General features: G+C 38.9%; 1 protein-coding gene across 1 annotated transcript in view; it reads right to left on the bottom strand.

Annotated features, from left to right (window-relative positions):
• Window positions 1-201: 201 nt before the first annotated feature.
• LOC311067042 (syndecan-2-A-like) overlaps window positions 202-15110 on the bottom strand; it is a 29752-nt gene continuing 14843 nt past the window's right edge. The window contains exons 2-5 of the mRNA XM_084088594.1: window positions 6398-6506; window positions 3503-3684; window positions 3030-3162; window positions 202-1974 (exon numbers count right to left, since the gene is read on the bottom strand). Of these exons, the coding sequence (XP_083944720.1) occupies window positions 1811-1974; window positions 3030-3162; window positions 3503-3684; window positions 6398-6506 (588 nt within the window). The 3' untranslated portion in view covers window positions 202-1810. The remainder of the gene's footprint in view (window positions 1975-3029; window positions 3163-3502; window positions 3685-6397; window positions 6507-15110) is intronic.

Genomic DNA, 15110 nt, shown 5'->3' with positions numbered 1-15110 from the left:
TAAATCCCAGAGCAATCTTCTTCAGAGGTGTTACATTTCCACCACAGCTTGTGTTTGATGGTCCAAAGAGAGCTGAGAGACACTTGGCATGCATATTGATTCATCACGTACATATTCATACACACAGTGATTGAACAGTTGAGAATAATCTCCAAAGAGAGGTGCACAAGGTGGATTCAGGTTGATGCGCAAGAAACGTAATTAAAATACCATGAGAAAATGTTTATTCAGTAGTGTTTTTTTTTTTATGAAATACAATACTGTTTCTGTAATTCTGTGACATTACCACTCATCACATTTCTCCAGTTCTAACTTTTAACATCATTCTGATGCACAAATGTCCTTAAAATCCCTGTAGAACTGTTTCAGAACAGTAGGCACTTCAAGGGCTTCTAAAACATTTGTGAATATACATTTTCATAGATTTTTTTAACTAACATATTACATATAATATGTAGTATATAAATAATTATATTCTATAAATTATTGTATATTAACATATACAGAGACGTCGTTGACTCTAAATGGTCAGGTCTTTAAAAGAAACATCGGAAATGCACATGAAAAGAAGAGTAAAAATGAGCAGATGTGATTCACGTTATTAATCATCATCACTGTTAACAACACTGTTTGAGTCTTTGGAAGGTCAGAGACATTCAGCAGAATATGCTTGAGTCAGAAACAAAAGAGAAATCATTTTAAAAGCTGCTTTAGCGTGAGGGATAATATTATGAAATAAAGAAAAATGGCCTTCATTAGGGTTTCTGTCAAAAATGAACATTGAAAATGTGTCAGCTGAGAAGAATGTGGGTGTAAAAATCAGTAAAACTGCAGACTTTTACTGGGTAAATGATGTTAACTTGTCATGGAAGATTCATTCTTGGTCTCATTAAACTTGTTAATAATCCATATCTTATTCTAATGAGCCTTTTTTTCCATCCAAGTGTTGGGTAACTGGATATCAAAAAGTTTTGTTGGGGGTTCTTGACCTTGATAAGCTTGTGTGCAATGCAAACTTATATCATAGTTCAGTAATCTTAATAATTTAAGTCAATTACTGCAATATTGAAGTATGCTATGAATGGAGTTGTGGCAGACTTTGATGAAACTAAAAGACAGAAAAAGAGAGAATGAAGGAGTACAAGAATGGAGGAATGTGTTCTTAGCTTTAGGCAAAGTAGAATGTGAACTTTCAGGGACTTAACACTGTACCAACTACATTAGAATCATGAAATATAACAAAATACATTTAAACATTCTGCAGTATGCTGTGATCTTTGAATGATTTCATATTGGTCAGACGAAAATACAAACATTCAGTTTGACTGAAGGACATAATGGCACAAGCCGAAGGAGAAAAACACCCTTTACAAAACCGATGAGATGAAAACTAAATTACTGATAAAGTCCACACTGAGATAAGTTACTCAAATGTAATCAGTGAAAAAATTAAAGGTATCAGATATAACCCAGGATTTCCACCCCGGAATTGTCTTGTTCTTTAATAAAACGTACCTCTACTGTTACAAAGTAGTCACTGACTAAAACCTGTGAGAAATGATTTACTTTCATACACTGACAACAATTGTTTTCAAAAACCATAGAGAAACAATCTTTGACATTTTTGATCCCAAAAGAAAACACAAGCCCCGGTTGGGTTTGTAAAGCAAAATTACTTTTTTGTTACATTTTTAAATAAGTAAAGGTTCCCCGTAAAAAAAAAATCCCCTCGATGTGCTACCAATCCAACGCTACTCTTGGAGAGGAGTTGCTTGTCATAATGATGTTACTGTTGGCAATGATTGGTCATTCAGGCGTAGAACTCTTTACTCGGAGCCTTCTGATAGGCTGAGCTGGGTGGCTTGCGCTCTCCAAGGTCATAGCTCCCCTCATCCTTCTTTCTCATACGGTACACCAGAAGGAGGATCAGGAAGATGGCAAACAGGAAGCCGATCACTCCGCCGGCTATAACCGCTGCACCAAGAAGAATGACACCATGTCAGACAAAAATAATATTAAGTTTATAATATCTAACACACACATGCATCTTCAACAAAGGCTCACAGCTACAAATCAAATGAATGAAAATATCAGTGAAATGAACACAGAGGTCCTGTTTACACCTGGGATTGAGATGCATTTTGGTTGGTTGGATCACAAGTGAACGACACCAAATGCAGGTGTAAAAGGGGTCTAAAACATTTTGAGCTTGTCCACTTTCGACCACATCCAGATGTAGTTGAAAACGCATTCAACCGGATTGCTTTCGTAGTGTAAACGTTCATGTGGTCGAATGCATTCGAACAGCCACAAAAGACCACCTCATCGACTACTGACCTAATGCATAAACATTATGGGAAACGCACTATCCAGAAAGGATTTAAACTTTGTCGGCTAAAGTCCCAAGTTTAGTTTGAAGATGAAAAATGTACCAAGCACAATGTTCTCTCACCATTCCTATTTCTAACACACACTCAGAATGTTTGGTGTGGTCAGAGCAGAAACAAAAGCTGCTACTCTCCATATGTTTTAACGTCGTCTCCTGTTCGTATCTAAATTGCAAACCCGTTTACACCTGGTGTTTAAATCCGTCTCTTTTGTCAAATTTCAATCACTTCTGTCCTGATTTTTTCGTCATATTTCGTATTTCATCATATTTCGTCCATTAGATCGAAAGCCAATTCATTTACCAGCCCATAGACCCTCCCTTTGAAAAAATCAGGACAGAAGTGATTGAAATTTGACAAAAGAGACGGATTTAAACACCAGGTGTAAACGGGTTTGTGATCCGATCGACCAAAACACATCCTAATACCAGGTGTAAACAGGGCCAGAGACATCTGAAATGGTTTGTCAACTTATTCATTTACAGAAAATAGATTGGGTGATTCTTCAATTATAGGCACTTTTGATTACTTCAAAATAATAAAGATTTTTATAGCATTTTGTCTTTAACGTCTTGATAGGGGACTGAAATGTTCCCCTAACTGAAGAATCACCCTTCTGTGTGCTGTTCATTTTAAACATACCTGCCAGCACTTCTGTCCTTTGGAAGAGATTCTCTGTGCGAACCTCATGAAGCAGGTCAGCATCTTGTACAGCACTCGGTGAGCTGGTGGCTTCAACGGTGACCTGGGGCTTTTCTGTCTGATCGTTAGAGATCTAAAAAACAGTAAAAGAGGGAGCAAGAGAAAGACAGCTAAACATCAAAATTGCTGACACAAAAAACAATTCAGCTTGTAGATGGTGTCGGAAAAAGTGAAAAGATTCAATAACAAGATTGAAGGATCCAAAAGATTCAATAACAAGATTGAAGGATCCAACATAACAGTGGTGTTCAGTAAAACTGTGAAAGACAGCAGGTCAGTGTATGCGTCAAAGAGGGGCAATATCACAAGTTGTCACAGTTTTGCAGGCTGTGCAGGTTTTCGGAGAAGTGGGAGTCAGCAAAAGCTTTGATAGTGTCAGAAGCAGTACGACTGAAATGGGCGAGCAATTGCACCTCTGGTCCCATGTCTGACTCAATGAATGTCTCTACGCTGATTCTGTCCATCTCTCTGGAAATGGAGGACTCCAAGCTGGGGCTGCTGGTGTAGACAGGCTCCTGAGTAGACCCCGCACTGAATTCTGGGTACCGCGCAATTACCGTGGAAGTGTCTTCATCATCATCTGTGTCACTAAAACCTAAAGAGATGAGTGAGAAATAAAAAAATTAAATAAGTCAGCCATTAGAATGTTTTCCATTTACAAATGAAATTTAGTTTGTTGCAATCCTTGAATTTGATTGGCTGAGCAGAGTTTTTTACTCAGCTTGTCTTTTTTGTGCATTCCAAACCCTCTGGAATTTTTTATTGTCTCTTTCTGCGCGTTACAATAATATGCCAGCAGGCAGAGAAAAGTGACTGTCTTTATGAGTGTGTCATTTGAATCATTCACTCAACTAACTCTTTCAAAAACATTGATTCATTCATGAATAAAACAAGTGGCTGTCTTTGTGAGTGACTCATTTGAATCATTCACTCAACCAACTCATGCAAAAACAATGATTCATTCATGAACAAAACAAGTGGCTGTGTTTATGAGTGAGTCATTTGAATCATTCACTTAACCAACTCATTCAAAAACATTGATTCATTCATGAACAAAACAAATGGCTGTCTTTATGAGTGAGTCATATGAATCATTCACTCAACCAACTCATTCAAAAACATTGGCTGACTCCGAAATCACATACTCTCTTGATGCTATTTTGAATAAGTACTTACTTTGTGACCACTAAAAACACACATTGTATATAATATGAATGTAATCCAGACATATTACATTCGCCATGTTGTCATTAAATTTGTCTTAAAATTGTCATAAAATTACATTTCAAATCCTCTTCTGAGGTCTCATGGGATAGTAAAGTGTCTATCGTATGTACACTTCAGAATCTCGCCGGAAGTAGTTGGTCATCTGGGTACTGTTTTACTACTGTATTTTGCCTACTATATAGTAGGGAAGTATGCGATTTCAAATGCAGCCACGGATTCATTCATAAACAAAACATGAGTTCATGAGTGAGTCACTGAATCATTCACTCAACTGTTTTATTCAGGACTGAAAATACAACTGTCTATTGCCTGAAGGAGCGCAAAAGTTAATTCTGCTGTGGCTTATTTTGAAACATTTTTTCACCGACAGAGCAAAAACAGATAAAGTCACTGTTTGAGTATAGTGTCTAAAATATAATTTACTCAATAATATTTCCTTAGATTTGCCTATGGTCAAATCACAAACACTTGACGATTTTGAAAATATGAGGTTTTGCAAATGTTGACCTATGATGTTATGGTGTGATGAGACTATAATGACATACCAATGCCCTGAGCTTTACTTTGAACATTCCAAATGTCTCACTTTCTTGGACTCTCAGTTCCGCGTAAATACAATGATACAGAATAGGAATGCAAGATCAGCACTTTTGCTTAAAGTGTTTCCAAAAGAGACAGGTGAAATGCATTAAATGTATAAATATTTCAGCCGTTCTCTCCATTTTGCACTGTAATTGTGCCAGGTACAAGGCACTGCGGTACAGCAGTAAGAGGTAGAGAAATGACTTATTAATAATGCAGAATTTCTGTATGGAGCGGACATCTGCTGAGTGACTATGGTGGTCTTGGCTGACCGCATTTGACTGCAGGTGAAACATCTGTCCGCTCAAAGGGTGGGCTGCATTGTCTAGCAACCACCTAGTAGACCTTCTATTAACAACACATTAGACAACCTTTAGCCACAACAACACTGGCTCAGTGGCTTAATTGTAAATACATCATTAAATTGCTTTTCTAGTACATGTACTATACATGCCCCAATAGTAAGTAAAAAAGCAGATATAATAGCATAATTATGTCTTTTTTTAGTTGAGTGATTATATAGGATAACCATTACAAGACTCTAACTAGACAATACTTTTCCATTTCTTATTCGATGCAAACCCCACAAGGGTGTTTTGGGTGGTTGCCAGGGCATTTCTATGCAGTTAATTTTAAGTGTTTTTAAGTACATTGTCTACAGCTACTTCCTGGTCAAATAAGCCTTTCCACATGTTTCTATGGTCCTATTGCAAATGGCACATTTGGTGTGGACTTGCGTTGTCGGTCGTGTGATGTGTCTGTGATGTCCACAATACAAATGGGTGTCCCATTTGTCATTGTAGGTTTCAAAAGTCCAAAGCAGACTACTACCCAACAATAGCGGCATTACCAAAGTGTGGACTTGGAGGTGAAAGAAAGGAGAAAGGAAATTTGAGGGAAAAAAACGTCCATTGTCCATTGCCAATAGTGTAGACTTGTATAAAGTACAGCTCACATAGAAGTCACTTTCCGACTAAGTAGCTTTCTGTTGGTCAACTCAGTGACTTAAGTGATCAACTTGAATATGAGTGATATCTGCATGGGGAACTTTTTAGCCCTCACTCGAAACTCCCGATCATGTGGTTTTCTATTGGAATGAATGGATTTTTGTTGAGCAATGTTAAATGTGACCTCACCTTTAGGCTTGCATTTGAGACAATGCCTTTGATATTCTAGCCCCTAGATCACCACCAATGATCTCTAGGATTAACTTAGACTCACAATGCTTTTGGGAAATGCACACCTGATCACTTAGGGGCAAAAGTAGCAATACACCTCTCCTCAACAAGCCACATGATTAGAGATTATCATTCACAAGCAGTGTGGGATGAGTTATGCGCCAAAATGGAACACTTTGTGTTATAGGGGTTTGTTGAGTACTAGTCATAATATTATAATTATGGTCTCTTGAGACTGAAGATGCCTCAGAACAACAATAGTAATACAATAAACTGCTATAGAATCAGTAACAGTGATACAGAATCAGAAACAATCCTTACCAGATCCTGAACCAGAAGTGAAGTCATCATCATCTAAAGGGTAGTCACCAGACTGGTCATCCAAATAGATGTCATCAGCTGAGGCAGGGGACTGACCTGAGACCAGTACCTGTACAGGTGAACACAAGCAGAAATTTCAGAATTTATATTTTAACATCTAGTAAACTTTCTTTAATGGCAAAGGTTTAGTCATTTCCTTAGTACATATATGAAATGATCTAAAAAAATTCTTCAGTTACTGAAAAAAGAAATGTGCACCACTTAAGTACCATTAACATATCAAACGAAAGCTTTTTTACATTTTTCTAAACAACACAGAATAAAATCTTGGCAGATTTTGTTTTATGCTGAAGACATAAACAACAGAAATGCCTGCCCAAGGTTCCTCCCACTTCTGTTTCCCTGGAAACTACCTCAAAGGAAAATAATATTTGATTCTCTTCCTCTGGAGAAAACTCTCTGAAAACTCTCTGACCCACTAAACAGACGCTAAAAACCAATCTAAAAGTCAGCATCTGTCATTTTTTTGCACATTGTGGAAGTAACAAAAGGTTTATCGCTCTGGAGTAATACTTCAAGGTTGAGGGGTGGCGCAAACGGACAGACACGGTCTAGCAAACAAACGCAAGAGGCTATCATTGTTGTCAAGAGAGGGGCAGATGGACCTATGTTTATTTCCAAAACCTATGACCCTTTCTTTTTCATCATGATGGTATCACATCCTCCAGCGACTTCGTCGTCTCCCACAGACTTTTCCATTCACGCTTGCTGAAGCTCAGCCGTCTCTGATCTTCTCCATCCATATTAACCCTTCAGCAAATAACAAAGAGCCACCAACAGCAATGCTTTGTGCACCTATGTGTCTTTGTATTTCTTATAACGTGGAGGGCAAACAATGAAATAGTGCGTGAAAGCGCTGATATTGTCTGTATGTGTGTGTATTTGATTAAAGTCTACAAGAGCGCCTAACAAGGAGATTGGATAATACTCCAAGCACCTTTGTGTGTAATCTGAATCCTCCTATTCACCCGCAGGATAAATAATGGCACTCAGGTGATAAGGCTCAATATTATAGAGGTCACTCATGCAGGATAAAAACCCAGGAAGAGTGAAGGGGTTGGATTCAAAGCCTGTACAATAACAGGAGGCTGGAGCGGGCGCTGTTTTCAGAGGCACTGAGGGGGAGATTAAACGGGACTTGAAAGCCAATGGAAGACTAAATAAAGCCACAGAAGTGCCAGAGCCTGTGATCAGCCATGGGTCCCACTCAGGACACCTCAAACATACATCAGCCTCTGTTTGACTCTCCACATTTTTCACAGTCTCCTCACAAAGCGAAAGGCTTTCATTAGCCGTCATTGCTCATCGTGACAGAGAACACACAGGAAGATGGGATAAAGAAAAAACCTGTTTAAGCTTACAATAACTAAGCTTGAGTGACATAAGGGCTGTGTATGAAGCCTAATTCAGCTGCCTAGACAGTCGGTGACTAAACAGCCAGTGTTTTAGTATGAAAGTTCCTAAGCAAATTGGTTTCAGAAAGACTTCAAAGCCACCGTAATGTCACCTCAAATGATCGAGAGCAAATTATTAATGCGAGCTTTAGACATTTCTGAAAATATTTAACGACTACAATGCTTATGTCTGATTAAAGAGGAGTGAAGGTTTAAAGGAGTCATATAATGCCATTTTTGTACAAGCTAATATGATTCTTTAGGGTCTAAATTAAAAGTTTGTAATATACTTCAATTAAAAATTCTCATTAGTATTGTAAGAAAACACTCATTTTACCTGGTCAAAAACAGCTCTGTTTTCAGCACGCCATTTAAGTGCATGTGTCTTTAAATGATAATGAGCTTTGCTCACCCCGCCTCTCTGTTATGTGCGTACACAGTTTGTAATAATAACACAATAACCATAACGCGTTGTTCATTATAAACGCGGGATTATGAATTATATTGAGAATGTCGTACATAGAAAACATGCCGTAATGTACCCTGAGTGTAAAGTGTGCTAGCGATTTGCAAAGATTAATATAAATATTAATAAAAAGGTTAATAAAACGTTACACTCACTTCTTCTTCTGGAGGTGCAGCAGGAACACGAATAGTTGGTACCGATCCTTTTTTCAGGAGCAGCTTCTTAGCAAAACCACCTTTATACTGACCTTGTTTGTAAAGCAGTCTGGTGTGTGAAATGATTCGCGCAAACATGAAAGCATTGACGTTAATCGTGGGGAATATTCCCTTTGAAAACAAAACTCAGCCACTGCGTCTTCAGCGGTTCGGATTTAGGAACATCAAAATGACTGCTGTGTTCCTTATTACATCCAAGAACAGAACACCACAATCGCTTAGACGCCATTCTGCTCATAGACAGTGCTCCAGCGTATCAACAATGACCGCGCGGACTATGATTGACAGCTCGCTCACGAGCGAGGGCGGGTCTGTGTTGAAACGCTGCTGTCAATCAACAATCGTGGGAGGGGCGTCGATTTTGTGACGTCACAAAATCGAACGGCTTGATTTGAGAGAGGGGAAAAAAAACACTGGATGGATTTTTATCATTTTATGATGGTTGTGTACAGGCACTGCCAACACACATTTCAGTACAATCAACTTGTAAAAGTGCATGTACCATTATATGACCCCTTTAAAAAACTGGGGTAAATCAGACAGCATTTTTTAATAAACAGGAAGTGATGTAAACAGTGGATTTGAATGTGCCTTGATGCCTTCCTACAAAATAAAAAGTTCTCTTTATGACTTACTCATTCTCTCTTTCTCTTTCTTCCATATAATGGTATTTGCTTGTGCGAAAGTCACTGCCATGATGCTAGTTGCAATGCTATTCATTTGCTAAGGTGTTCTGATTGTTTTTAGCGCATTGCTATGTGGTTGCTAGAGTATTGGTTAAGTGGTTTCTAGTGTGTTTTGGGTCGGGTTTCCCAAAAGCATCGTGAGCCTGGTTGATCGTAGAGACCATTGGTGGCAATGGTTTTACGATCTACTTGGGTTTACGATGCTTTTGGGAAACGTGACATTCAGTTGAATGTCATGCCTATTTTTAGCTAAATATCTAAAAATATAAGATAGAGAGTACAAAAGTCAAAGCATCTGAGAATATGGAACATGTGTTTCATAAAACAGCACGTTTATTTTTTTTTAAAGTTTAAACTCAACCACCAGTATCAAATCCTAAAATAATTCCAGCATTCATTTTTCCTCATTTTTTTCTCTCATATGAAAGCGTGAGTCTCTGTTGCTTAATCCGTCTTCCAGTGAGAACGATTTTGATCCATGCGATTTTCACACCCCTGTGTTTCACGAAAACTGCCTTTAATGAATGACAAAAGTGATTTAGAAAGTTCTCAAGAAAATCCTAGCGTTTAATTGAATGGGAATGCTCGGAAGAGCTTCGGTGAAATTGCTAATGGGATGAAGGGACTAAAAAGCCACGAACTGAAAGAAACTGCAGGTGGAGGAGTCAGATCTCAGATTTCAGACTGAAGTCACTTTATTTTCTTTACTTTGAGGACGGCCATGAAGGAGAGAGAGACGTAAGTGAGGAAAAGAGAAAGAGCGAGAGAGCGCGGTAAGAGTGTGATGGATAATATCTCTCATTCCAAAACAAACTCCTGTCAGCCATATGAAGGTGAGAGCCACATTCCTGAGTTCCCGGACTGCAACACAAGTGCTGTATTGTGCGAGGGTCTGAGTCCCTCTCTTTCAGCCCGTGCCAATGATACAGCTGGACAGGAAACTCTGAAACTCACAACCAGCTCACTCTTCTTACTCAAACAGCCATGCCAAGCAGCCCAGCACACACACTCTCTCTCTCTCTCTCTCTCTCTCTCTCTCTCTCTCTCTCTCTCTTTCCCTAACACCCTCTCTCTCTCTCAGCACACCGTCACCAACTCGTATGTTACACACAGTGTCCAGCCAGCTGTACGCAGCTGCCAAGTTGCAGAGTTGAAAGCAGAGAGAAAGTACTGACACATATGCTGGATTTGGCAAGCAGAGGTCTAAAGTACATAAAAGGAAAACATTTACTGCTGACCGAAAATGAGGTGAATAATTCAAAAACAGGAAGCAACAAGGGCAAGAAATTACGCTGTCCATGCCAACATTAAAACGTCTACATCTATATTGAAATTTAATGTGATTTTAATATGATTTCACTTGCCCTTGACATCGAGAATGACAGTGGCAGAAGCTAAACGCTAGTGGCAGTTCTCCAGGTGGCTCTGTCTGTTTCCACACCCTGTGAAAACCTGATTGATTAAGTCTACTCAGGCTTCCCTCACACTCTTACCACAGGATACACAGTGCAAAATACACAAATGTGGTAAATTGAGCTAGCAAATGTAAATGCAGCCATTTTCCATTGGCCATTTCTCTCAAGTCAACAACCTCTTGTGAAGTGCATTGTATATCCATAGACAGACTCTGGGCTGAAAAGCAGTTCTTTCTTTTTGTCTAAATCGCTAATGTTAGTCTTAAAGGTGATGTATGTCATTTTTTCTGACTGTACTAAAGCATTACAATACCATAATATGTGTGCATATATGTAGGAAACAGTCCTAACATGCTCAGTCCACATACTTGTTTCTCAGAAAAACAATGCTACAGCCAGTTATTCAACTTCGAAATGTGTGTTCCGTGTCAAACCGTGTCCACTACCAATTTACCCAATTTACCCAGTATTTCGACACCCCTAGCTTGCCAGTTGGCAGAAAAAAACTGCTTATTGGAGCCATGGACGCAAGCAAATGAACTGAGTCAGACATTGCAGATTCTACACAACCTAAAAAGCCTCAGCATCCATCTGTCCAGTATGTCTATCCAGAGACATATTAAACATGGATAAATCATCTCATCAACTTACAGTGTAAGGTTTGTTACTTTCCAGTGTTAATTGCGCTCATTCTTGTTACGTGTCCTTAATCTAGCAACTTGCGTGAGGGTGGAGGAAACAACTTTATAATTGAATACTTTGAATTTGGACTGCAGTACCCATTTCAACCTCTAGCTGTTAATATTGCATACTGCAACTGTAAGAATGTAAATCAGCTGTGAGGTCAGAAAAAATAGTCCACCTACAATAGCAGTGGCGCGAGTGTTGAGCATCACCTGCGCGCCACACCAGTCTCGAGTCCCACAGAGGAGCGCCGGAAGGATAAACGGAGGAGTGACGACAGAGCAAGATGAGAGAGGACAGGGCATGGGACATTTATGTTTGTGTTTTGTTTTAATTTATGCGGCAGTCGTCAGTGAGGGGCTGCCACTTTACTTTCCTTTGTTATTTGTGTTTATTTTGTGTATAAAGTTATGTTCAACATACACCAGTTCCTGCCTCCTTTTTTCCTGAGCCTTGAACATCCTTACAGACTGCTTCCCCTTACAAACTGTCCTGTGCTTCCAAGATTTGGATGGAATAATAATCAGATAGTATAATAATAACAAATTATCTTTATACTTTGAATATATGTGAAGGCCCCAATAAACTTAAAGTGAAATCGAATAACGAACTGTTGTGACATAATTTCGAACAAAATCAGGCCAAAACTATGTTCGTTTGGATTTTGTTTATCTTCAGTGTGAAGTATTGCTAATTCTTGTTGTTTTGCAATTTTGAGTCTTGTTTTTTCCTTCAGCCGGCCTGTGTATTATTATGAATTGATTTCATAATAACCATTTACCCCTGCTGTCTCGATTTGAATTTGTTTGCAGTGTTGGAACTGTCTGTCTGGTTACTGAGCTCTGCCTGTCTGACTACTTTAAATAAAGTCTGCAAATGGATTGTACTTTGGGGTCCAACCCTAGTCTGTCACAGTTGGTCGCACCAAATGAAGAAAAATCAAAAATCAAATTTTGAATACAATTAAGCAGTTTTGTAATAAAAAGTGTCCCCATTATGCTTTTTTGAATATTACATTTTATGCAGTGTGTACTAATAGCTGCTTGTGAATGTAAAATGTCTGCAAAGTTTTAAAGATCAAATAGCACGACAAATAAATTTCTAAAAGAAAGAATCGATTCTTAAAGGGACACCAGGCAAGAGTGTGTTTTTTCTCTACGAAGCTCCCCCTAGTGTCTGGTAGTAAATGCTTTCAAACACTCTGTCATAAAAACGAACTGTTGTCCCTCCCCCCCTCGCCACGAGCAACCCAGCTGATCAGCTGTCAACCCAGCTGAGCAGAGGAACAGGCTATTTCAAAACCAGTTAGGTCTACCAAGGCAAGTAAAGCAATATTTTATTTCCAACTGATGGCGATTTTTTTTTTTTATTTTTTTTATTGTGTTGTCATGCATACTATTATTTTTACCGGGAATGAACGAGGCGAACTACTGCTTTGGTGTTTGTTTGTTTTTGGGAGAATGGGCATGAGCATAAATATATATATATATATATATATATATATATATATATATATATATATATATATATATATATACATATCGGAGGCTAATATTTGTCTAAAGTTATATTAGTAAGGTCTATAAGTTAATCTGGTAGAATGACGGTTTACCTTTGCTTGTCTAAGAAAACATCAGAACGTTTTTTCTAGCTCGATCACGTGCAACATGTTTATTGCCTATTATCAGACGTGTTGACTTAGTGACATAAAATAAAAGTGTAAGTTACACACAAAAAAACCGACAGAGGAACGGCCAAACAACTACAGAAATCAAAGGTGTTTGCTAATGACAATGCTAACATCAAAGTTATAGTATCTAGCGTACTAGTAAGCCCGTAACAGACAGCGATCATAATAAAAACCTTTACAGACAATAACAAACATCCTGAGGTCGCAATTACTTGAAATTTAAATATTAAACACAGTTTATTCCAAAGATACTTACAAGTGCAACAGCAGGATCAGCATCCGTTTTGCAGGCTTCTGTTTCTCTAAGTTCTCCCCATTCTGAAAAAGCCGGTCCGATATTTACTCGAGTGTACGTGTGCAGTGCCGTCAAGCAATTCGTTACGAGACCTGATATCACGCGATACTTCCTGACGCCGACCCGCCGGCCCAAAGTTGCAAGTGAGTTTTTTCCGCTCTCGAGCACCAGGGGGGTGCGAAACCACCACCATTCAACTCGAAATAAGTAATATAACCATTCCACTGACTCCAAAGCTGTTCAGTTAAGGTTAAAAAGTTACCTAGAGCACCTTTAACTGCTGAAACGAGTCGTCAGTAATTCCAGTTTGGGAAATCATACGGAGCGCATCAGCTTTAGTTTCTGCTCTGACAACTGCAAGAAGACCACACCAAACACTGTGAGTGTGTGTTAGAAATCAGGAATGGTGAGAGAACATTGAGCTTGGTACGTTTTTCGTCTTCAAACCAAACTTGGATTTTCAGCCAACAAAGTTTAAATTCCGTCTGGATAGTGTGTTTCCTAAGTCTGTGTGTCTAAGTCTAAGTCATATACAGTGTGGCTGTTCAAACACATTCGACCACATGAGCGTTTACACTACAAAAGCAATCCGGTCGAATGCGTTTTCCAGAGGTAGTCGTACTTCCAGAGGTAGTCGAAAGTGGACAAGCTCAAAACGTTTTAGACCCCGTTTACACGTGTATTTAGTGTCGTCCACTTGTGATCAGATTGACAAAAAAACATCTTAATACCAGGTGTAAACAGGGCCTAGAATATGCTTTAGTTAGCCAACAATATACCAAATGCATAAGTCAATCATTCCCATCCAAACTGACTTACAGTACAGTATATTTGTCACAAGGACAGTCCTCTGGGAGTAACCAGGGGTTGAATTTGTTTGTTTAAGTGGGGTGTACCATTGTGGTGGTCCTATTTACATGATAAAAAATAATTAAATCAAGTGAAATGCAAATAAACTAACATAAAAGAGTAACATAACTACTTAGGCTTATGAAAAGGAGAAAAATACAGCAAAAAGAGAGAAAAGAGTTTAGAGACTGAATTGAAGACACTGAATGTACGAGACAAAGCAGGGGTTTTTTTAGCTGCTGGGTGAAGCTGAAGCTCACACTGCCAGACTAATATGATTATTACACTCCGAACGGCCCCTTTACACATTCCAGACTGCATTCGGTTCCCTTAATGTAATCTCAATATGAAGCAGACTGCTGTGTTTCCTTTGAAATTCCTCTCTATGCCCCCGAGGCCTGGCTGTGTAATTTCACATAGTCTGCTGCTCCGCTCCAGCCGCAGGAAAACGTGGTGTGTTTTCCTAGTTCAGACTGACACCTATTACACAATGATGCCATAAAGCCACCATCTTTCCTGGTAGAAAACACAGGCAGAGCCAGCATTTGCTCTGGTTCTCTCTGATCAGAGGTGCAGAGGAAAAACCCTTGCACACACAGCTAAATCCGGTATGACCTCAGTTGTCTTCATCACTTTAATTAGCAGACATACAGTACTTCAAGATTTAAGTGTGAAGTTAAATTTAAATTATATGTTGCATATTGCAGACTGTAATAGCTAGTTAGTTGAAAACACACTTATAGGCTTTTCCCACTGCGAATACCCGTGAGTTAACATAGTTTTTAACCTCCAGGCTACTATTAACCTTGGGCTAAGCAATGTTTCACCCTTTTAATTTTGAATGGGGCTTAGCACTAATTTTTTGCTCTGGGTAATGAAGCCCTGCTCAATGCCAACGGATCGCCTACAGCCTGATGTATAGCACAACAAAATGGCACCAAAAAATAAATAAATAAAAT

The sequence above is a fragment of the Abramis brama genome, assembly GCF_963993115.1.
Source record: "Abramis brama genome assembly, chromosome: 17".
Lineage (NCBI taxonomy): Eukaryota > Metazoa > Chordata > Actinopteri > Cypriniformes > Leuciscidae > Abramis > Abramis brama.
The sequence above is the reverse complement of the archived record's forward strand: the minus strand, read 5'-3'. Positions and strand labels throughout refer to the sequence as shown.